We start from the raw sequence: 24,367 nt of genomic DNA, 5'->3' as shown, positions 1-24,367 counted from the left end.
TAAGTAATTTGTCAGACAAGGCTTCCCCACCACACTCTCAGCCCCTCTCCATCCACTTTCTCAAAAAGCAGTGAGTTAGGCTCAGCACATAGAATATATTGGAGCCGTGCACCAAAAATGTGTCACATTAACACCCATCTATGCCAGGAAATTGGCATGGATGGGTTAATAAGTTGGAAGTATTTAGGCACTGGATGGTAATATTTTTGGGTATTGTACGGAAGCATTATATGTCATTGTATGGCAGGTATACAAAGTGCTGAGCTTTATGTGTTATTTAGTAGAGTACAATAGTAATTTGTATATGTACATTTATATATTGTCCATGGCCCAAATTTCTATACAACCAATAAAAGAGCTAGTCTTGGATTAAAAAAATGAAATGAGCTCCCCTTAGTGGCATTGGATGTCATGTCCCCTGTATGGTGGCTATAGCTCTGCCATCTGAGTAGCATACAACCGTTTGCCAGCTTAACAAGCAACTGTGCATTGACCTGAGTTACAGACTCAGCATTTAGGTGATTTTTTGCAGACATAATCTATTGTTTTGCTGCATTCCAAGTCATTCCATCCTCCTGCGATCATCTCTGTGCAGTGCTCGCTGTAAGCATAGTTATTGGGTTCACCTCGATTCCAGTTACTGTAAAGGAAAGGTATAATATCAGTATACAGGATTAGAAGAATACACCCGTTTATATGCCTAAAACATATCATTTTAGCAATTTAGCCTTGATTGTGAAAATCATATAAGTATCAACCTAGTAGTAGCAGGCTTGTATGATTGTATGCAGGGGTGAACCTAGGCTCTCTGCTGCCTGCGGCGAACTGAGACGCCCCCAGCCAAAAAAAAAAAATCTGAGTTTACACATTACTAGCTTCAGGCAATAAATGTACACAATAAGCTATAAAAACGTACGACTAGAAGTGACAGTCTCGGCACACTAGGTGTCGCAATAAGACTTAATTCACAAACATAAGTGAAGGATTTGCAGGGTGACACAGCAATCTATGGTCGAGTGATAAGAGTGTACCCTAGCCTTATGCTGTGTTATGGGGCTGCTGGGAATGTCATCTCTGGCAGTGCCCACAGCCCCATAGCAGTGAATGGTGCGCCACTTACGCAAACACGCTAGTGCTCTGTTCACAATCAGTCACCAGTTCTCCTGATTGTTGGGGGACCCAGCAGTTGGACCTCCAGCAATGGGACATTTATCCCCTCCCCTTTGGATATGGGGTAAGTACCCTTAATTGAACAACCCTTTAAATAGCCAAGGTCATAGGTTTGTTCTCAGCTGTCAATCATCATGTCATGTGCACTGGTGTAACTTTACTTGTCATAGCGATTGCATTTAGGACTAGGTCCAGTAGCCAAGGGGGCTTTCAGGTGAAACTCAACATACCAGGGCAAGACAAACTTCTATGATCTAATTTATGATTTACTTTCATGGCTGGCAGTCTGTCCATCATAAATGTATTAACCCTGCCCTCTGGTGAGCTGAACAAAGAGGATTTATTATACACAACCTTCCACTGTCAGAAAGGAGAAAATTTTATTGTTTTTGGCAATAATGCAAGTTGTACAGCAACATATAGTCAAGAAGGGAATCTGTTGGAGAGGCCATGTTACAAAAGGGGGCTAAAACCTCAATAGTGCCTTCCTATGGGAATATGACAGACCCATTAATTCAGTACTACCGTAGTAGTATAGCGTTTTAGATCCAATGAACAATATAGTGGGGGTATAACAGCTTTCAGAATATGTATTATTTAAAATATATGTATTCATCACTCACGTGTACACGGGGATTGTTCCATCCACCCAACGCCAACTATTTCTTTCGAATTTCTTGAGCCCAATCCAGAATCTCTTATTTCCAATTAATGGACGAAGTGCATCCTGGTGGGAGGTGAACAGATCTTAGACACAAGAAAATGTATTCTTATTATCTTTTACTGACCCTCAAAGTCTACTTTGATGACTGAGAATAATATTTAAGATAGAAAGAAAAAAGCAGAGTGGCGTGCTCAGATATAAATTTTTCTCTCAACTGCATGTAAATAGCACCAGGATGGACTTGTATGAGTCAGTGGTGCTCTCCCCGTACATAGCAGTGGTGCTCTCCCTGTACATAGCAGTGGTGCTCTCCCCGTACATAGCAGTGGTGCTCTCCCCGTACATAGCAGTGGTGCTCTCCCCGTACATAGCAGTGGTGCTCTCCCCGTACATAGCAGTGGTGCTCTCCCCGTACATAGCAGTGGTGCTCTCCCTGTACATAGCAGTGGTGCTCTCCCTGTACAAAGCAGTGGTGCTCTCCCTGTACAAAGCAGTGGTGCTCTCCCCGTACAAAGCAGTGGTGCTCTCCTCGTACATAGCAGTGGTGCTCTCCCCTTACATAGCAGTGGTGCTGTCCCTGTACAAAGCAGTGGTGCTCTCCCTGTACACAGCAGTGGTACTTTTCCTGTACATAGCAGTGGTGCTCTCCCCGTACATAGCAGTGGTGCTCTGCCCTTACATAGCATATGTGCTCTCCCCGTACAATGTAGTGGTGCTCTTCCCATACAATGTACCCTGCACTGTACTCTTTCTCTTGCTTCTATACTGAGAGCTGTTTTTGCCTCTCAATGAATTTACTGTGCATAGAGTGCAGGCTTGGAGTAGGGGACTGTGTAAGGCCCTATCCACATATGTATTCGGGGAGTCTGCTTGGGGATCCCCCGAACGGAAACCTATGCACATACAAAAACGGTTACCTAAGGAAACCCGCAGACCCCATAAACTATAATGGGGTCCGTGTTTTTTCCGCTCGGTTTCTGCACGAAAAGTGGAGAGAAAAGTGCTGCTTGCAGGACTTCATATAGCGATATCTCGGACATTAAAAACAAACAATCTTACTTATGGTGTCATATAAAAGAGGAGACTCTAATGTTATGTAGATTTCCAGAGATATCATTGGTTGAAAACAGTCGGGTTTGGGATATTTATCAGAGTCACATTCAGTGAGAGGCAGGAACAGCTTTCAAAACAAGAACAAAGGGAAGGGTGAAAAATACAGGATTTCACAGAAAGGAGGCAAAATCTGGTATTAAAGTTGTGGGGAACCGCTAAGGTAAATGCTTGTAGCAGCGCAGGAAACAGGGATACAGACACTGGATTGCACACGAGTTCAGGCTTTATTCACATGCAACGCATACACTGCTATTGCAAAGCCACAGGATAAACAAAACAAAACCTTTCTCAGCTGAGAAAACTAACTTAAACGTAAGGAAACTTTTCCCTGACTATACAGGAGACTGGCTACCAGTCTCCCACCTTGGCAACAACAACGGGTGGCACAGTACCTGCTTTGGAGGTTCGGTCTGGACAGGTCAGCTCTGTCAGTGTGGTGCCATACTTCCCAGTCTTCACACAGACTATTATCAGGCCTTGATTAGTCATCTGACCTCCCTGGTGTGGGTCTTTACCAAACACCCCTTAGCTCCCTGGCTGGGACATACCTGTCTTCCCAGACCACACCCTTCACTCTCAAACAAAGTATATTACAAAAGGTATTAATGACAAAAATACTGATAGAAAATCAAAAGTTGCCTGAAAGTAAGTTAAGGGTTATCAGCTCTGTATACCACTGTATGTCCTGCACATTAAAGGGAACCTGTCACCATGACACTGTTGTATAATCAGCAGGTATCATCATCATCATAATCAGCAGCTACTGGAAAATTTCAAAAATTAAAATGGTCGGAGTTTTTGGGTGCAGTAGATGCTGGGGAAGGGGAGGGGGTGTTTTGGTTGTCTGTCTGCCCCTTCCCTGAGCTTGAGGACTGGGTTTTTTTTCCCCCACTTGGAATTCAGCAGGGCTGAATATAGGGGATCTGCAGTGCTCCTATTAACCCCTTCCTGACGGAAGAGGAGCACTGCAGATCCCCTATATTCAGTAGACCGGGCACTGTCAGACACAGAGATACCTAATGTGTTTGTGTTTCACAGTAATTTTCTACTTTTGTATGTATTCTAGGGAAAGGAGGGATTTAGAAATTTCATTTGTAAATTTTTTTTAAATCTTCTTTCTTTTATGTGCACTATGTTATGGGAGATTCTATACATTAATATTGTGGCTGGTCATAGACCCCCCCCCCCCCCCTAAAAAAATATTTTTTATTTATTTTTTGCTGACTCGATTATAAGCCGAGGGGGGCTTTTTCAGCACAAAAACTGGGCTGAAAAATTTGGCTTATACTCGAGGATATACGGTAATTATTTTTATTAATTTATATTATTTCTATGCTTAAAAGGTGTAGTTGAACCCAGTGGGCGGTCCTAACAGTGACTGTGTACACAGAGACAGCTGTCAATCAGCGTTAGGACTGCCCACTGGACTCAATTCCAAGTATAGAAACAACAGAGAAATAAATGGATAAATTACGAGTTATACTGACTCTTTTCCCAAAAACCTATACGTATATCTTAGTCTACAATATGTTGCCTGTGGGTTACACCACATTTTCATGGTGACAGGTTCCCTTTAAGGGAAAATGCAATGTGAACAGAGCCTTACTTGTACAAGTTTTGTCCTCCTAATTTGACTCCAGATTATGTGCTATATCGAAGGAATGTTGTCACTTCTACATATCGTCTGCCAACATGAAATATAGTGGTGGATAATTAAAGGGATTGTCCACTATGGAATATCCCTTATTGTTAGAACAGTACATTGACAATAAGCTGACCAGACTGCTGCTGGGACCCTCAGCAATCATGATTTCAACCTCCCTGCAGCACCCCCAGAGGGAAAATGAAGCATTACACAGTTCTCATCCAAGTCAGTGTGATGTATATGTAAGGAACAGATGTGCCCCCCCCCCCCTTTATGTGGGTTTGTAGCCATATGAGTGTCCCACCCCAATTTATTTTGCTCAATGAAAACACCTTAATACTCTGAGAAGTCTTAAGAAATTACCAGTTCATTCTTGTTACTCAGAATGAGGAGGGAGGAATCCATTCTCTTGCAATCCTTCTGTGAATTCTCCCATGTCTGATGAGATGTAGAGAAGAAATAGCAACTTGAACCGAGCAGAGTCCAGTCCGTCGGACAGGAAGTACAGAGACCTAGCGAATATAATGAGAACATGAAATCCCTGTACACTAGGTTGCATAGTACATCACATACAGGTAGATAGGTACAAGAGGTTTATACAGGGCATACTAACTCAAGGAAAAACAATGCCTTCTTGGTAGACTTACCCAAGAATATTTTCATGAATAATACATCTGATCTTAGGGCAGTTATTTCATTCACTGAAATATACAAGCAATGTTAGGATACAGAGTTTGACGACATGTGTTATAGGTGTGTAGATTGCCTTCATTCACACCAGTTATTGAATCGAAGGACACATCATGCAAATAAATGCACCACATGGTGGTGACCAGGACCAGCACTTTGCCTTCAGGAGCTGTGGCCAGAAGAATGGAATCGGGGGTGAGATTCACATTTTTAACAACAGGTGATATGGGGCGTATGGGGAGGGGGAGTGATTGGTACTGAAGCCATGAAAAAGCCCCTTTATCACAAAACCATGACGTCTGTTGGTGTTGTGAAAACACAATGTGCCTCCTCTCCCCCTCTAGTTTCCCCTGTTTCCCACATTAATGTTCCCCTTATATAAACTGTCCCATTGAATTAACATTCCTGCAACCTACAAGGACATGAAGATTCTGGAGAATGAGGCATGATGTTGTGACATCAACGCGCCACCTTCTCCAGGATGAAGATGTCTTCTCTGTGCTCCTGGAAACTTTTAGGCCATAGGCCTAAAGTGTTTTGTAGCCTACAAGTCAGAGGGTGGTAGTCCAAGAAGTCTATGGCTTCCTTCTATCTCTCTCGGAACCTTGTCCAAGCATCTGTCATCCCTGGTTCTGTAACCTGGAAGTATTTTAGCAGCTGTGTTGAGAGATTTGGGATGAGAGAACCAGCTGCATCCATGAGCACAGGATATGGTAGGGACCCCGGTAAATTGTGATGAAAAGTTCTACTTGCCCAATGTTTCATTGACCTTCATTAAGTCTTCCTTCCACGTTCCTCTTTCTTTCTCGGTTGAGTCCTGGACATAGGACACTGTGTAAGAATCAGAAACTAGTTATGGCAAGGTTATAGCCTTGGATACTCCTATATATAATGTGGTATTAGCTGACGTGATAGTCACCATTCATCTTCAGCTCTATCAGTTGACTGGAGATGCTGGAGTCTGAAATGGAATTAGAATTTGTTATACAATTATACATATATTACTATGGTGTATACACAACTTATAGGCTGCCTTCAGTTTCTCCATCTTATGTACCGATGCCTACAAGGTATCGAGTGGTATCTTAAAGGGGCTATTTAACAATAAAAATGGTGTCTGCTTTTTCCACCCAAAACAGGACACTCTTGTCTATTGGCAAGATAGGTCAATGTATAACATGTGGATGTGCGGGCTGTGGCTTTATACTATGTCGGTGTGCAGTGGTTACTCTAGTTTACTCATGTCTAGTTTGGAATAAGCGGACATGCTAGTTACCGTTCTTCTTCATCTCTTCCAGTTGTCTTGAGATGCTGGAATCTGAAATGGAATTAGAAATTTGTTACGGTTAGACATATTACAATACTGAGGTGTGTGCACCTCTTATAACCTACCTTCATGTTCTGCATTAAAAATAGTCTGTTATGTACTGACTCCTACACAGTGTCGACTGCTAAAGTATGAAATTAAAAATGGTGTCTGATTTTTTCCTCACCAAACAGCGCCACCCTTGTCTATTGACTGTGGCTGGTATTGCAGCTGAACTTCAATTTTAACCCCTTAGCGACCTTTGACGTACTATTACTTCATGGGAGCTTGGTACTTAGCGACCCATGAGGTAATAGTACGTCATGGTTATAAATAGTCTCCGCGTCTCAAGAGACGCTAACTGTAAGAAGGTTGCTGCTGTCCATGACAGCAGACAACCTTTTCCACGTGAATCGGGAGGTTTAACCCCCTCCCTGCCACTTAGATTGCTGAAAATGACCGATCTATTCAGATCGGTAAATTTCAGCTTTCCGGCAGCTTTCCGGCACAGATCATTGGATCTGCGCCGGCAGATGTCAGTAAAAGTGACAGGGATTGGAGGTATACATACCACCAATCCCTGTCGAGTGTTTGGGGGGCGTACAGTGGCGCCAACCCTCCAGATGTTGCAATTGGTTGATTGGCACGTGTCACGGCCGATCAACCAATTGCAGGCTTGCAGGACAGTGTTAACCGGGGGTCACTTTGCTTCCCATGTCAGTTCCCCTGGGACTTGCGAGCAGAGTAGACCTCCGTGCTGCCCTGTGAGCCTTCTGTGCGTTACCGCTGCTGCTGCGTGTCTTCAGTGACATATTTGATCTGATCAGAGCTCCGTCGCTGCTGCTGCCAGCCACCCTCTCCTGTCATTCCTAAAAATCTCCCCCCAGCCACTCCACCAGCCACTCCACCCTCCCATCCCCATTCCCATCCCCTTCCCATCCCCTTCCCATCCCCCCTCTCCACCAACCTCTGATCTCACGTCTGGCTGCATCAGCTCCTAAAAAGTTCTGCAATCTGCACCTAGCCAGTGGGTGCAGAACAGAGCCTCCCTCCCCCTTCTTCCTGACTGCTGGTAAAATTAACACTTTACCAGCAGAACTTTTTTTGGAAAGCCCTTCTTGGGGTTTTTTTTTTAGTTAGTTTCTGCAATAAAGATATAGTGTGTGTGTGTATATATATATATATATATATATATATATATATATATATATATATATATATACACACACTTCTATCTGTATTATTGCAGTTCAATTTTAGCTAGGAGAAGAATTTTTTTCTAAACTCAGTTTTTTTCTAAAGCGCAGTGATCAGTAACAAATAAACGTTACTGATCACATCTGTACTGTTTTGCGCACTTTTTTTCTAGTTAGATTTAGTAATAAAATATATATAGACTGCTCCGTCTATTTTATATTTTATTAGTTCAATTTTAGTTAGAAGAAAAGAATCTTTTTTTTTTCCGTTGTGCTAAACTCAACGCAGTGATCAGTAACAAATAAACGTTACTGATCACATCTGTACTGTTTTGCGCACTTTTTTTCTAGTTAGACTTGGTAATAAAATATATATAGACTGCTCCGTCTATTTTATATTTTATTAGTTCAATTTTAGTTAGAAGAAAAGAATCTTTTTTTTTTCCGTTGTGCTAAACTCAACGCAGTGATTAGTAACAAATAAACGTTACTGATCACATCTGTACTGTTTTGCGCACTTTTTTTCTAGTTAGACTTAGTAATAAAATATATATAGACTGCTCCGTCTATTTTATATTTTATTAGTTCAATTTTAGTTAGAAGAAAATAATCTTTTTTTTTTCCGTTGTGCTAAACTCAACGCAGTGATTAGTAACAAATAAACGTTACTGATCACATCTGTACTGTTTTGCGCACTTTTTTTCTAGTTAAACTTAGTAATAAAATATATATAGACTGCTCCGTCTATTTTATATTTTATTAGTTCAATTTTAGTTAGAAGAAAAGAATCTTTTTTTTTTCCGTTGTGCTAAACTCAACGCAGTGATCAGTAACAAATAAACGTTACTGATCACATCTGTACTGTTTTGCGCACTTTTTTTCTAGTTAGACTTAGTAATAAAATATATATAGACTGCTCCGTCTATTTTATATTTTATTAGTTCAATTTTAGTTAGAAGAAAAGAATCTTTTTTTTCCCGTTGTGCTAAACTCAACGCAGTGATCAGTAACAAATAAACGTTACTGATCACATCTGTACTTTTTGCGCACTTTTTTTCTAGTTAATTCAATTTTAGTTAGAAGAAAAGAATCTTTTTTTTTTCCTTTGTGCTACTCAGCACAGTGATCAGTAACAAATAAACGTTAGTGATCACATCTGTACTTTTTTTGCAGGTTTTTTTTTTTTTTTACATCAAATACACGTGTTAAAGCACAACACACACCCCACACTTTGAATTTTCAATAAAGTTTCAAGAAATAAAGTTTTATATACTCAAGTAAAACACCACACACACACAAAAATGTCCCAACAGTCCCAATCATCCCAAAGAAGGTTTTCAGTAGAAGAGGCGTACGCCATACTGGCCTCTGACACTGATACCGCCAGCGAGGGAGAAGAGGAAAATGCCCCATTCCTTTATTTTTCCTCTTCTTCCTCCTCCTCCTCCTCATCCAGTGATGAGCAACCTCAAAGGAGGCGCCCCAGAACAATTGCTGATTTAGTTGCCACACCTGTAGAGCCCATGTGGACCCCACCACCAGAAAATTTTGAACCTCAGCTTCCTGACTTTGTTGCCCGGTCAGGAATACAAATTGAGACTGAGGGCTTACTTTTTCAAAATCTTTTTCTCTGATGAGTTTGTAGATCTTATGGTGGCCCAAACGAATTTGTACGCTGTACAATTTTTGGAACAAAATGCCACCTCTTCCTATGCCAGGCCACAGAACTGGACCCCAGTAAATGCAGCAGAAATGAAGATTTTCTGGGGTCTTATTCTGCATATGGGCATAGTGAAAAAACCTAAAATTCGTCAGTATTGGAGTACAGATGTCTTGCACAACACTCCAATCTATCGAATGGCTATGTCCAGGAAGCGGTTTGAAAGTATCCTAAAGTTCCTTCATTACAATGATAATTCCCAGTGCCCGCCCCAAGATGCCCCAAATTTTGACCGCTTATACAAAGTTAGGCCAGTTATTGAACACTTTAGTACCAAATTTGCAGAGTCCTACATCCCTGATCAGAACATTGCAATTGATGAGTCTCTGATCAGTTTCAAAGGGAGGCTAAAATTCCGCCAATACTTGCCCAGTAAGCGGGCACGGTATGGCATTAAAATGTATAAGCTATGTGAGAGCAGTTCAGGATACACTTATAAATTTAGGGTGTATGAAGGAAGGGACACAAGGATTGAGCCCCCAGACTGCCCCCCAATCCTAGGAGTTAGTGGGAAAATTGTGTGGGATTTGATGCACCCACTGCTGGACAAGGGTTATCACCTCTATGTAGATAACTTTTACACCAGCATCCCACTCTTTAGATCCCTGAGTTCTAGAGGAACTGCAGCTTGTGGGACTGTGCGCAGAAATCAAAGAGGCCTCCCTAGGGCACATATTGCGCAGCCCCTCAGAAAGGGTGAGAGTAGTGCCGTCTGCAATGAGAATATGCTGCTGGTCAAGTATAGGGACAAGAGGGATGTTTTTGTACTGACCACAATTCATGGCAGCGGCAGCACCTCTGTCCCTGTGCGTGGCACCAGTACCACTGTCTCCAAGCCAGACTGCATCCTGGCATACAATAAGTACATGGGAGGGGTTGATCTATCTGATCAAGTCCTAAAGCCCTACAGTGCCATGCGAAAAACAAGAGTGTGGTACAAAAAGCTGGCCGTGCACATGGTTCAGATGGCATTGTATAACGCGTACGTGCTATCACGATGTGCAGGCCACACAGGAACTTTCCTTGAGTTTCAGGAGACAATTATCAAGACCCTGATATTTGGGGACCTAGAAGTGCCAGGCCCCAGTACTTCTGAAACTCATGGTTCCCGTATAGTACCAGGGCAACATTTTCCCGGTGAAGTCCCCCAAACTGCTAAAAAAGGGAAAAACCAAAAAAGATGCAGAGTGTGTTACAAAAGAGGAATAAGGAGAGACACCACTTATCAGTGTGACACCTGCCCTGATAAACCTGGCCTGTGCATGAAGGAGTGCTTTAGATTGTACCACACTTCCATGGAATATTAATTTTAGAATTTATTTTCCATGGAATATCGCCTCCTTATACCATCACGTATTCTGCACACAATTACTTTCATACGGTTATGCAGTAATTTCTGCAAAATAAATTATTGCCATACAAGCTGCATCCAAATGTTTGCTATACTTGGGTGCAATTTAACACTGACGTCACTGAAGTCAAGGGGTCTAGTTTCCAAAATGGGGTCACATTTTTGGGGGCTTTCACTGTTTTGGCACTTCAAGGCCTCTGCAAATGTGACATGGTAACTAAAACCAATTGCAGCCAAATCTACCCTCCAACTATTGTTCTCTCCCACTGTGTGACCATAGATCACTTTACATACACATGTGGGGAATTTCTGTAGTTGGGAGAAAATGCTTGACAATTTGTGGGGTGCATTTTTTCTTTTAACCCCTTGTGGAAATGCAAAATTTGGGGTTAAAGCAACATTTTATTGTAAAAAAGGAAATTTTTCATTTTCACATCCCAATAGTTAATTATTTTGTGAAACTCCTATAGGGTCCAAGTGTTAACTATGCCGCTTGATAATTTTCCTGAGGGGTCTAGTTTCCAAAATGGGGTCACATTTTTGGGGGCTTTCACTGTTTTGGCACTTCAAGGCCTCTGCAAATGTGACATGGTAACTAAAACCAATTGCAGCCAAATCTACCCTCCAACTATTGTTCTCTCCCACTGTGTGACCATACATCACTTTACATACACATGTGGGGCATTTCTGTAGTTGGGAGAAAATGCTTGACAATTTGTGGGGTGCATTTTCTCTTTTAACCCCTTGTGCAAATGCAAAATTTGGGGTTAAAGCAACATTTTATAGCAAAAAATGTTACTTTTCCTTTTGTTGGGCCAATTCTGCTACGGGGTATTGTCGTGTTCGGGAGAAATTGTGTAACAATATGTGGGGTGCAATTTTTCCTTTAATCCCTTGTGAAGATGAAAAATTTGGGGCTACAGTGACATTTTATTATAAAAAAAGTAATTTTTCATTTTCACATCTCAATGGTAAAAAAATCTGTGAAACACCTGTAGGGTCTAAGTGCTCACTATACCCCTTGATAAATTCCTTGAGGGGTCTAGTTTCCAAAATGGGGTCATTTTGGGGGGGTTTCTACTGTTCTGGCACTTCAGGGGCTCTCCAAATGCAACATGGTGCCTGAAACAGATTCCAGCTAAATTTGCCCTCCAAAATCCCAATAGCGCTCCTTCCGCTCTGGACCTCACAGCGTGCCCATAGATCATTTTACATCCACATATGGGGCATTTCTGTTGTTGGGAGAAAATGCTTGACAATTTGTGGGGTGCATTTTCTCTTTTAACCCCTTGTGGAAATGCAAAATTTGGGGTTAAAGCAACATTTTATAGCAAAAAATGTTACTTTTCCTTTTGTTGGGCCAATTCTGCTACACTCCTGTAGGGTCAAAGGGCTCACTATACCCCTTGATAAATTCCTTGAGGGGTCTAGTTTCCAAAATGGGGTGACATTTTGGGGGTTTCCCCTGTTTTGGCATCTTGGGGGCTCTGCAAACGGGACATGGTGCCTGAAAAGTATTCTAGCAAAACCTGGCCTACAAAATCCAATTAGCGCTCCATCCGTTTTGAGAGCGACCGTGTGCCCGTACATTAGGGTACCAGCACATACGGGGTATTGTCGTGTTCGGGAGAAATTGTGTAACAAAATGTGGGGTGCAGTTTCTCCTTTAACCCTTAGTAAATGTGTAAATTCTAGGGCTAAATGAATATATTAGTGACAGAAATTGAAAAATGTAAATTTGACCTCCATTTTGCTGTAATTGCTGTGAAATGCTGAAAGGGTTAAGAAACTTTCTAACTGCTGTTTTGGATTCTTTCAGGAGTGCAGTTTTTAGAATGGGGTGACTTTTGGGGGGTTTTATTAGAGAGGCCTTTCAATTTCCCTTCAGAACTGAACTAGTCCCTTGAAAAATGTGTTTTTGAAATTTTCTTGAAAATTTGGAAAATTACTGCTTGACTTGTAAGCCTTATAATTTCTGAAAAAAATGAAAGGGTGCTTAAAATTTGATTGCCACATAAATATGAGACATGGTTAATTATATTTATGAAAAAATTTGGGTAGTATGACTTTTTATTTGAAAGGCTTGCAATTTCAAAGTTTGAAAACTGCATTTTTTTCAAAATTTTCACCAAATTTCCTATTTTTTCATAATTAAAGACAAAACATATTGTCGAAAATTTACTACTGACATGAAGTACAATGTGTTACGAAAAAACATTCTCAGAATCACTTGTGTAAGTTAAAGCGTCTCAAAGTTATTGACATTTAAAGTGATACATGTCAGTTTTGAAAAAAGAGGCCTGGTCCTTAAGTCACTTTTGGGCTGTGTCTCTATGGGGTTAAACAAAGCTTGTGTTTTCTTGTAGCCCCCCACGGTATTGTATACTGATGCCCTATCCACAGGGAAAGTCATTAGACTGTGATTGCCGGGGCCCACATCGGGACCCTATACTGATTTGCTGGTCTGACCAGCACTAGAAGCCCCTTTCAAAATCTTGAGTTTGCCTCTGACATCTAGGCTTTCTAGAAATCTGGAACACCGATGGCCAGAGGGTTTACCATTCTCGCTGGCTTTATGGAATGACGTCCTCAGATTGAGAGGATTTAGAAATCTTCTGTCCTGGATAAATACTCACAATAGATAAACATGAAGATGGTCAGAAGAATCCAGAAAATAAACATAAGAACCAGGCAGAAAATCAGAGCCATCTCCTTCCAGTGCCAAGTGTGCTTCTTCTCGGAGGTATGGTCCACTGGAAGACATCAAGATGCCAATGACAGAGAATAGAGAGACATCCCAACAAACATTTTTCATTATTTTTTATATGGTTTTATAAAGTTTTGTTTTTTTAGAACAATTTTGTTCTTCTTAGACAATGGGGGAAACTTATAAAGTCCTATCTGAGATGAGACTGCTACAAGGGCCGTGTTCCTATGATAACAATGAACCACCGGAGCACAGAATGCATTGCCAAGGGGACATCTGTAACTTTCACCTCCGCACAAGAGTAAGATATCTTTTTGGCATTATTATAGATCATTTGGTAGTAAAATCTCGGCGTCAACCCAAACCCTCACATAGTCACTAACCACAGCATATAAATTAGGACTGCTTCCTCTTTTAGTAGGTCACGTTCACAGCCTTGTGCGTCCTTACCTGTATCGTCTCTGAATGCCGCGTTTACAGCTGGGGAGGTGAAGTCAAGACCTAAAAGGAGATATCAGACTGTCCTATGAATGGAACAAGCTATAGTCCACATTCATAGACAAGAGGAACACGGAAATTCGCAAATGGCAAGTCGCGGCAAAATTGGAAGTGGCCTTTAAGTGCATATAATAATATTAGACCCCAGATTGTTAGCGGTTATTTAAAATAAACAATTACATCATTTATTGAAGTCATTTAGTGATCACTTAAAATATTTTTTGGCGATACAAAATATATTATTATCGGTGAGTATACAATGTACTATTTTAGAAATCTCTCTATATACCAATGCATTTCGTAGGGATAATACATTACTATTGCAGCTTAATAGACGACAAGACCTCTATTGAAACTAATAGAGCCTGTGGCTCAGTCTGTAGAATAACAACCTTATATCCTCCACTTCTTGGGTTTAAAGGGGTATTCCCATGACGCTTGTTCACTAACCTGCAGGCTGTTGTGCTCTCTTCACTTCCTGCCTTTCTCGGCACATTGGTGGGCGGGGTTTCACTTGCACAGGATTGGTTGTAAATGAATTACCACAGTGTGAAGCTGATGTAGCAGAGCTGGATTTGAGTCAGTTTGCATTACATACAGAGGTAATGGACTCCCTATCTCAGTCCTTATCAGCCAAATTCAATTAAACCGACTGATAAGAGCTCAGATATCCCGGAGCTCTCACCTCCCCTATCTGAGAAACTCTGCTACTTAAAGACACAAACAGCTCAGAGCTGCTCCCAGCCCCTCCCTCCCCCCTGAGAGCAGGCAGCTACATCACTTGACGAATGAGCAGATAATCCCAAGGGCCATAGAAACGGAGTGTAAACAATGAAGTGAATAAATTAAGATAGCGGCCAAACAAAGCAGTTTTGATAAAGCAATGCATTTAGGAAAAGTCTTATATCCACATAAACTAGCAGTATAGATAGGATCCTTGTGATGGGACAACCCCTTTAAATCCTTGCAAACACCAAATCATTAAAATTAAACTCTAAATTAATAGAAGATCTCCCCTTTAATATTCACTGCTCTGAGGTGATGTTACGGACCAGTGAATAAAATTGAGGGGGCTTGAAAACCAGGAGACTCCGAGGAATCCAGGGTGAGTTGATATCTCTGAATAAATATATTGGTAAGTATCTGGAAGAGCAATGTTATCTTTAGGTGTTTCCACCTCTTACCTATAGGCGGTGGCTGAAATGGTGGCACTGTCCTTGGTCCTGACAATAAAGAGCATAGGATAGGAAAACAGGTACATCAGGATAGAACTCTTATTAACGTGTGCCACAACTCCCATTCTACACCTCACATGCCACAGGATGAGCAGCGGATACCTCAACCCGACATATTCATTATATGTATGGTGAACGCCGTACCAGGAAAAAAAATCAAAAGTGCCAAACCACCATTTTTTCACTGTTTCGCCTGTGATAAAAATTTGAACAAAGTAATCAAAGTAATAAACATTCCCCAAAATGGTGTAACTAAAAGTACACCTGGTACCAGCGCCGCACCTCCCATGAGGCGACCTGAAGCGACCGCTTCAGGCGGCGCTATGCCAGGGCCCCAGGGAGGGCGGCATTTTTGCTTACCTAAGCCAGTCCAGGACAAGCTGTCCTGGACTGGCTTAGCACCGAGCGGTGGATTGGGGAGGCCGCTGCAGCAGCGCTGCTCCAGCAGCCTCCCCTCACACTCAGGCAGAGAGCAGGTCCTCTCCCTGCCTGCGAACTCCGCTAAGCCCCGCCCCCTTCGCTCCGCCACACTCCCTCCGCTCCGCCCCCTCCTCCCGGGGGGAGGGGGGCGGCTTTCTGTTGTCCGCCTCGGGTGGCGAAAAGGGCAAGTTCACCCCTGCCTGGTACCACAAAAAATTACGCTCTATCCATCCTTATACACAGAAATATAAAAAGTTACAGTTGTCAGAATATAGCGTCTTTTAGAAAAACATTTTTTTGCAAAGTTTTAGATTTTTGTTAGGAAATTAACATGCAAATAAAACTATATGAATTTGGTGTCCCCAGAATCGTACCAAAACATAGAATACAGGTGACATCATTTTGGCTGCACAGTGAACGCCGTAAAAAAACAAGACCCGTAAGAAAGTCGCACAAATGCACTTTTTCTCAAGTTCAAATTCAGAATTTTTTCCAGCTTCCCAGTACATAATACAGAATAATAAATGGTACCATTATGAAGAACAATTTGTCCTGCAAACATTAAGCCCTCATATGGTTCTATAAAAGGAAAAATAAAAAGTTATGTGGTTTCTCAAGGTGCGGGGACAAAACAAAAAAAAAAAATCTAAAAATGTCACCAGTGGGAAGGGGTTAAATTCATTATATTTTTTTTATAATTGGAGAAAATGTCTCACAATGGTTTGAAATTTTAAATGTGACCATGTTCGTGGGGAAACCCCTTTAAACCCCCGCACTTGGTAATGTCAGAATCATCATCATGTTAGAATATACAGGGGGGGGAGTATTTAGCCACCAATTGTGCAAGTTCTCCCACTTACAAAGATGAGGTCGGCCTATGATTGAGATCATAGGTGACAACAACTATGAGAGCAAAATGAGAAATCAAATCCAGAAAATCTCATTGTCTGATTAGGAAAGAATTTATTTGCAAATTATGGTGGAAAATAAGTATTTGGTCACCTACAAACAAGCAAGATGTCTGGTTCTCACAGACCTGTAACTTCTTCTGTAAGAGGCTCCTCTGTTCTCCAATCACTACCTGTAGTAATGGCGCCTGTATATAAAAGACCCCTGTCCACAACCTCAAATAGTCACACTCTGAACTCCACTATGGTGAAGATCAAACATTTTTAACTTTTTTTATTAATTTTTTAGACATTTCTTTTCAGATGTTGTCCCCATAAGGTCATTAGAGACCTTTGGGGACATCTGATCACTTTTTTCTTTGTTATGGAGGCTGATTTCCCCTGTAACCGGAGCTAGTACATTTAGCCCCAGTTGCAGGAGGAATACAGCCTCCTGCACGCTGTATATGCACCTTATAGAGCTGATCTGGATCCTGTAGGACCCAGCAGCTCTTGCAAGACACTGAGCCCGGCGGATCACGTGACCGCTGAGTCAGAGGGCGGCCCCATCATGGCGGCGCACATAGCTATGTATACAGCGCACATTGAGCACTGTATACACAGCGATCGAGAAGGCAGGGTAGGTAATAAACCTCCCCTGTCTTCTCTCTGGGAGCTCCGGCTGAAGTTACAGCCGGCTCCCTGTATCAGCAGCTGCACGATATCGTGCAGTTGCTGTGTTCTGGCAGGACGTACCGGCACATCCTGTCAGAACAAGGCAACCACTGTATGGACGTAAATAGTCTATGGGCGGACCAGAAGTGGTTAAGTATATGTTACATTAGTGAATGATTGTCCACGCATAGAAGATATAAATATATATACGTTCTTACCATGAATTCTGTAATCTGCTCTGTCCTCAGAATTTGCCGGTTTAGACATATCTGAAATATATGTAAATAGATTTGTACAGTGATCAGATATTATCTTACTGCAAAGGTGGCCTTTGGCTATAATCCTAATGGGCCAGCTATCGGCGAGGTTTCATATTCCTACACTTCCATCCATACCCCTTCCAATGTTTTATAGGGCAAAATGGGTTTTCTCTTGAAGACAGTCCCTCTTAAAGGGGTATTCCCACCTCACATACTCAGCAGTCTTCACTCTTGTAAAATCTTCTTTCTTCCTGGTTTCTTGCATAATTTGGTGGGCGGGGTTTCACAGGCAACCTGCCGTTTAGCTCCACCCCCAAATGCACGTGTAGCTCCGCCCACCCACATTGGACTATGAAGTACAGGCAGCAGCAACTCCATTCTGTGTTACATACAGACACTGCCTGTCTCTGCCATAATGAACACAATTGAGTTAGCTAGCCTGATAACTGGGAGAACAGAAGAAATGAAAGCAACTCCTCTCCCCTATCTGAGAGCAGGGAGGTAGGTCACATGGTGTAGACACAGGAATATCTAGATACACAGGCTCGCTCCCTGCACTTAGCCCCTCCTCCCTCCCCCCTGAGAGCAGCAGATACATCACTTGACTCAGGAGCAGCTAGGTCAGGGCTGTGTCCACAAAAAATTGAATAAAGTAAGATAGTGGACAGACAAAGCAGTTTTGCTGAAGCAGTGTATTTAGGAAAAGTCTTACATCCACATTAACAAGCAGTATAGATAGGATCCTTGTGATGGGACAACCCCTTTAAGACTGAAGCCGTTGTGGTGATCAGCTGATTGTCATTGGTCTGCCTCTTCAAAAAATCAGGGTGCTCATTTTCCCTGCAGCACCCACTGCAGGAGAAAAGTAGTATTGCATATCAGGCATTCAAATAAAAAGGTGACTATGTATTATATGGACAACTTTAGAAATTTCAGCAGTACTGGAGGAAGCCGGGGAAGTTGAAATATAACAAAAATAAATCATACTCACCTGTCACCTGGGAGTCTGGAGGCCAGTCGCTGCTATGGCTCATAGAAAGGGATATGGGCAGGTATTGTGTCACAGAAACAATCATATTCACACTATGCAGAACACACATTTTAGGTCTATCAATCTTTGATCTGCCCTATTACTTGCAGCCAAGAGAACAACATATAATGGAGTACATGTATGACAAACTGGACACGTCATACCGCACTGCTCTGCAACCTCTTTAAAAGCACATACTACCAGAGAACATCAGGACATGGATAACGTTTTAGTTTTGCAACAACTGCAGTACCAGATCATGATACAAGATATATTGTAAAATTTGTGAATATTTTACATTTAAGCTGCAGATCTTCTCGTTTGCCTGTGGCTTTGCTCTCCTTCTTTAGTCGTTGCGGTACTGCTGGTTCCTTCCTGTTGTCAATCACATTCTCATAGTCATCAGCTTCATCATCATCACTGAATCCACATACTGTGAAGAAGAAGACCCCGGATAACATCATGAAACCAAATGAAGGAGTTAGGCCAATTCTAGCCAACTAAACCCAGCCACGTTTTACTATTACTATCACCAATATAATACTCAGACCTATCATGGTTCTAGATCACATAGTATCGTATGCTGACCCAAGTTCCACTCAGTAAAACCACAAAGTCCAGGTATTGCAGTTGTGATGCTAAAATGTGGCCTCATTACGGATGTCCGAAACCAGCTTCAGTCTAAGGCCTCACGTAGCGAGACCAGGCAAACAAATACTGTGGAAAAAAATGTTGCGGAAACACATTACAGTTTTTTCCTCTGCGGACTCTCTGTCCTATTATCTCTATATGGAAAAGCATTTCCGAAGGAATAATTTAATTTGCTGCAATTTGCAAAAAAACGCCTGCGTTTTTTAAATCGCAACATTTCCACTGCAGATTTTTTTTTTCTGCAATGTGTGTATGGGATTATCCAGGATCCCATCCACTTTACTGTTAATGTAAAAAACATTGTTTTTTGATGCAGCTTTTTTTGCAGACAGGGTTGGACTGGGGTGTCTAGGGTCCACCAGTGGAATTGTTTCTAGGGGCCCACCGCCAGGACCCTGCAGGACCCTTTCCTTATATATCGGGAGGACATAAGCTTCAGCATCAGCTAATGGGGGCCCGTGTGTGTTGAGGCAAATGCAGATGCATTGGTCAGGTGCTCGTTTGGGGGCACTTGACCGATGTATCTGCATTAGTACAATGAGGACTTAACATTCGGGGCTCGGGGCCCATTGGGGGATTCACCGGTTCCCCGGTGGGCCAGTCCAACCCTGTTTGCAGAGGTGTTTCCTCTGCGGCCAAAATGCTGAGTATTTGCAACGTAGGGTGGCTGATTTAAGATGCCATACACTTTAGGTATCTCTCGGAAAAATGGTTGTTTTGACAAAAGCTATCCTGTCCGACTCTCCCATATACAGTACATGCATGCTAAGCTGGGCTGAGATGTGCACTAAACTGGGAGCAAATGAAAGCCTATGCTTTAGCCATAAATGGCTTAGACTTTGCTCCCCGCTGCATTGTCTTATCAGTTTTTCTGATTAGTCAAAAGACAGCAAAACTGCTAAAGGCTAAGGCCCCACATAACATATCACAGCTAAAAAACGCTGCAGAAAAAAAAAACACTGTTCTTCACCCGTATTAGTCTATAGGGAAAATGCAGCAAATTTGCAGGCAAAATTAACATGCTGCGTTTTTCACAAATTCAAATGCTTATGAAAATGTTCCATTTTCTGCAGCATTTTTCTCTGCACTGCTTTTGCAAACCTTAAAAGCACTTCACTTTATCATCATGGGACCATAGAAAAAAATGGATTACCAGCGCAGATGTGAATGTAGTCTTACTTCCTCAAGAACATGGGATTGAGATGAAATCTAAATGCCTGGTCCTTATCTTCCCCAAAATCTTCATCTGGGAAGACTCAGAAGGCCCCTGTATACATTTGATGGTCGGTCAAACCAGTTATAATTGGCGGGTTGAGATGATATACATCTAATGTATATGACCATTAGTAATGTTTAATATTGTACTGATTTACTGGTACAAAATATAACACAATATCAGTTATGAGAATGATACAGTAAGTCATCAAATCCAAACTCCTTTTCTGAAGAGAATATGATAAACCTGAAGATTCAAATGAATGTTTCACAGTAATAAATCTTACAAATCATATTGTATAATCATATGCAATATACAAACATATAATTGAGTAATTAAAGTGTAACGTACAGTTATTAATAAGTTTTTATAAATGAATAGTACAGGTGAAAATAAGAAACTTTGTAATATACTTTATTAAGGAGATCTGTTTCCTTCTTCACTTATTAAGCTATTCTCCAGCTCCTTATTTTCAATCTGACTGCCTGTTTACATTAGATTTTCCCCTGTTCAACTCTACACACAGAGCTTTATGGAAGGGCAGGGTAGGATTCTCCTGCCAGCTAGTTAATTGATTTTTTTCCTAAATCTGTGCACAAGTAGCCCATTATCTACAACCTAGCGGTGTTAAAATAGTTTACAACAGCAGAGTGTCAAAGCAACTTTTATTTGAGTGTCTTTTCTATCCCCATGCCCTCTTTATAGACTAATATGCAGAAAGTAACTAGATATAATACAAAGTTTCATATATTAACCGGTACTATTCATTAATTAGATCTGTAAGTATGCTTTAAGGTTGTGTTAACCAGCTGCATAAGGGGCCACCCTTTAATATATGTTAGGCTTTACTCACATGACCATGTGACAATGAGAGTAAATGGGCGTATTCACATGTTCATTTTTTTGACAGACCATTTGTCAAAAAAACTGATATGCGGTATCTTGGTCCATTTTGATGGATACATAACTACACCCATAGATTTTCATGGGTTTTAAAATGGCCATGTGATGGACAATCAGGATACAGTCATGACATGCCATTTTCCACTGTTATACGAAGGCCCAAAATGGACCGACATGTCTGTTTTATATGAACATTAGGTCTGTGAAAAAGTGGAAAGCTCATGTGAATGAGACCTTACGATGCCCCTTCATATCTAAGTACCCCAGACCTCTTTATCTGCAAAAGAGAAAAAACACATAGACTAGAACTATACTCACCTCCCTTCCCAGCGGTCCCATGAATGTTCGGCATTCTGTATCTGCTATTTCTTCAAATACACATTAACTTTTCTATAGTCTTCAAATATCTTCAGTCAATATCTCCAGTCCGTTATCTTCTTCCAAGACTCCAGATAACGTAGTCAATCCTTCTCCGATTGTGAACCACAACCTAACTCTGTGCTGACAAGGTCTAATAGACTGAAACCGTCCAGTCAATGGAGGAACCTTCCAATTAGTTCTGTCTAGACTCCGGAGTCATTGACTTACTGTATGTCCTAAAAAACATATGACGGTTCTCACTTTGCTTTCTCTTCCTGACAAAGACTAACAGAGCATTGCAGATCACACCCAACAAGTAAGAAGTCATCCCTAGGGACGCTTGGTCCACTGCCTGTACACAGTCAGACCAGCATAGACTTCTCCCACTTCTGTGTTTTTCTTCTCCTTACACGTCTTTCTTTTCCTCCTCGAAACCAATATTTACCACTGACTGAAAGCAAAAGAGAAATAACAGTTTGATATGGCAGCAAAAATAAGGCTACATTCACAAGAACATTGTGCAAAATGTACAAAACTGTCCGTGTTTTCATGGCCATATGACCCCTGTATGGGACCTGTTTTCACTGATCCCTATGTGGGGAATCGCTTGTAGCATGCAGGAAACAGGGACGCAGACACTGGATTGCACACAAGTTTAGGCTTTATTCACTTGTAGAACATACACTTCTTTTGCAAAGCCACAGGATAAACAAAACAAAACCCTTCTCGGCTGAGAAACTAACTTAAACGTAAGGAAACTTTTCCCTGACTATACAGAAGACTGGCTACCAGTCTCCCACCTTGGTAATAACAACGGGTGGCACAGTACCTGCTTTGGAGGTCCGGTCTGGACAGTTCAGCTCTGTCAGTGTGGTGCCACACTGCTAGTCTTCACACTCAGACTATTATCAGGCCTTGATTAGTCAGCTGACCTCCCTGGTGTGGGTCTTTACCAAACACCCCTTAGCTGCCTGGCTGGGACATACCTGTTCCCAGACCACACCCTTCACTCTCTAACACTAATAAACTTCAAAAGAGACAAATATTGGACATGTTCTATGTCCATCAGAAGAAACAGACATCTTACTGTGATAAGTGGACTGAGCATCCTGCCTTTATATGAGCCTGGGAGGAAGAACTACAACTGTCCTTATCCCCCTCCGATGTCACTTGTTTTTAGACGCTCCAAGGGTCCATCCCAATGTGTACGACTGCAGGAAACTAATTATAAATCGGTTACTAGATGGTATAAGACCCCTTCCCTACTACATACATATTCCAATCACTCTATATCTGGTGCGGAGTGTGAAAAAATAACCCCCTACTGGATGCAAGTCCAACAGGTCGTTGATCAAGTGTGTGGCCTTTCCATCCCCTTGACACCAGCAGGCATATTGCTAAACCTGTGGCCCACCTTTCCTCCAAAATCCTAGATATGGCTTTGGCTTCACCTACTGACAACAGTAAAAGCTCTAATCCCCTGTATTGGGTGTCTGATTCTCCTCCTCTGCTCTTGCATTACCTTAGGAAACTCTCCCAACTGGCTCATATGAAGGAGCTCTCCCACTTGGAGCTACGCAACTACCCTAAATTCAATTCCATAAATTCAACTACCCTAAATTCAATTTGAATTTTACGTTCAGAATGAGCAGAGCGTAACTCCGTGTGCAGGCTCCCTTACTGAGCAATCAGTGTACTTAGTTTCAGCATCCAATATACTAATTAGGCTCTCTGCTGTCAGGTGGGTGGTCTCAAACAGGAGTAGACAGAACAGTAGAACATCAAACTCAATGGGCACTGACTGCTACACTTTCTCTTATAACAAACAACACTTAGCATAAAACATAACTTTTAATGTCAAATATGGTCAGCTAAAATCTTTCAACGGTATAGCTAGGGCTAAAATTAGAATACATAACTCAATAAGAAAAGTAGGGAACACTATAGAGATATAGCTTTTTTGCAATGTTCCTAGATACTGCAGGGTAGTTCAGCTTAGGGGAGTGATAATCACAACTTAACAGGTGACGGTTAGCACTAAATAGGTGCCTAGATGATGATAATCTCACTGATACTGTAGCTGATAACAATGTTGTATAGAGTAAATACCTTCTTCCCCCCTACTGTTTTGATGCTGTTCACACTGCCCTAAAGCGTCCACTCAATAGCAAAGTTAACCTGACACCTAAACATATAACTAGTGTCCCTGTCCATTTGATAAATATGCCATTCTATAGGGTTCACACTAGATATGCTGTAAATAATTAATCTCTCAATAATTAATCTCTCTACGCGTTTCGATTACATATTCTCATCAGGAGAGGATAAGGAAAAATAATAAAGAAGATGTTGCGGTAAAAACCGCATTTCCTGGTTCCCCGATGGTGGGAGCCAGTACTCAGTGTCAGGATGTTTAGGTGCCAGGTTAACTTTGCTATTGAGTGGACGCTTTAGGGCAGTGTGAACAGCATCAAAACAGTAGAGGGGAAGAAGGTATTTACTCTATACAACATTGTTATCAGCTACAGTATCAATGAGATTATCATCATCTAGGCACCTATTTAGTGCTAACCATCACCTGTTAAGTTGTGATTATCACTCCCCTAAGCTGAACTACCCTGCGGTATCTAGGAACATTGCAAAAAAGCTATATCTCTATAGTGTTCCCTA

At 41.6% G+C, this 24,367-nt stretch overlaps 1 protein-coding gene across 1 annotated transcript; it reads right to left on the bottom strand.

Annotated features, from left to right (window-relative positions):
• Nucleotides 1–309: 309 nt before the first annotated feature.
• Nucleotides 310–21,689, bottom strand: LOC142202925 (C-type lectin domain family 12 member B-like). Its single transcript, XM_075273313.1, has 12 exons — nucleotides 21,656–21,689; nucleotides 18,866–19,000; nucleotides 17,496–17,546; nucleotides 15,245–15,283; nucleotides 14,013–14,063; nucleotides 13,492–13,608; nucleotides 6,559–6,600; nucleotides 6,036–6,113; nucleotides 5,240–5,293; nucleotides 4,956–5,104; nucleotides 1,794–1,897; nucleotides 310–640 (listed from the first exon to the last, which is right to left on the bottom strand). The coding sequence occupies exons 1-12, from the start codon at nucleotides 21,687–21,689 to the stop codon at nucleotides 508–510; spliced, it is 987 nt and encodes a 328-aa protein (XP_075129414.1). The 3' UTR covers nucleotides 310–507.
• Nucleotides 21,690–24,367: the final 2,678 nt, after the last annotated feature.

The sequence above is a fragment of the Leptodactylus fuscus genome, chromosome 5 (assembly GCF_031893055.1).
Source record: "Leptodactylus fuscus isolate aLepFus1 chromosome 5, aLepFus1.hap2, whole genome shotgun sequence".
Lineage (NCBI taxonomy): Eukaryota > Metazoa > Chordata > Amphibia > Anura > Leptodactylidae > Leptodactylus > Leptodactylus fuscus.
The sequence above is the reverse complement of the archived record's forward strand: the minus strand, read 5'-3'. Positions and strand labels throughout refer to the sequence as shown.

Coding starts and splice junctions, on each gene's coding strand:
- LOC142202925 (XM_075273313.1), bottom strand. CDS start 21,689: ATGCCGAACATTCATGGGACCGCTGGGAAGGGAG. Junction 14,064..15,244: donor ATTTCAGCCACCGCCTATAG/GTAAGAGGTGGA, acceptor ATCTCCTTTTAG/GTCTTGACTTCACCTCCCCA. Junction 6,601..13,491: donor CATCTTCATGTTTATCTATT/GTGAGTATTTAT, acceptor ATTCCATTTCAG/ATTCCAGCATCTCAAGACAA.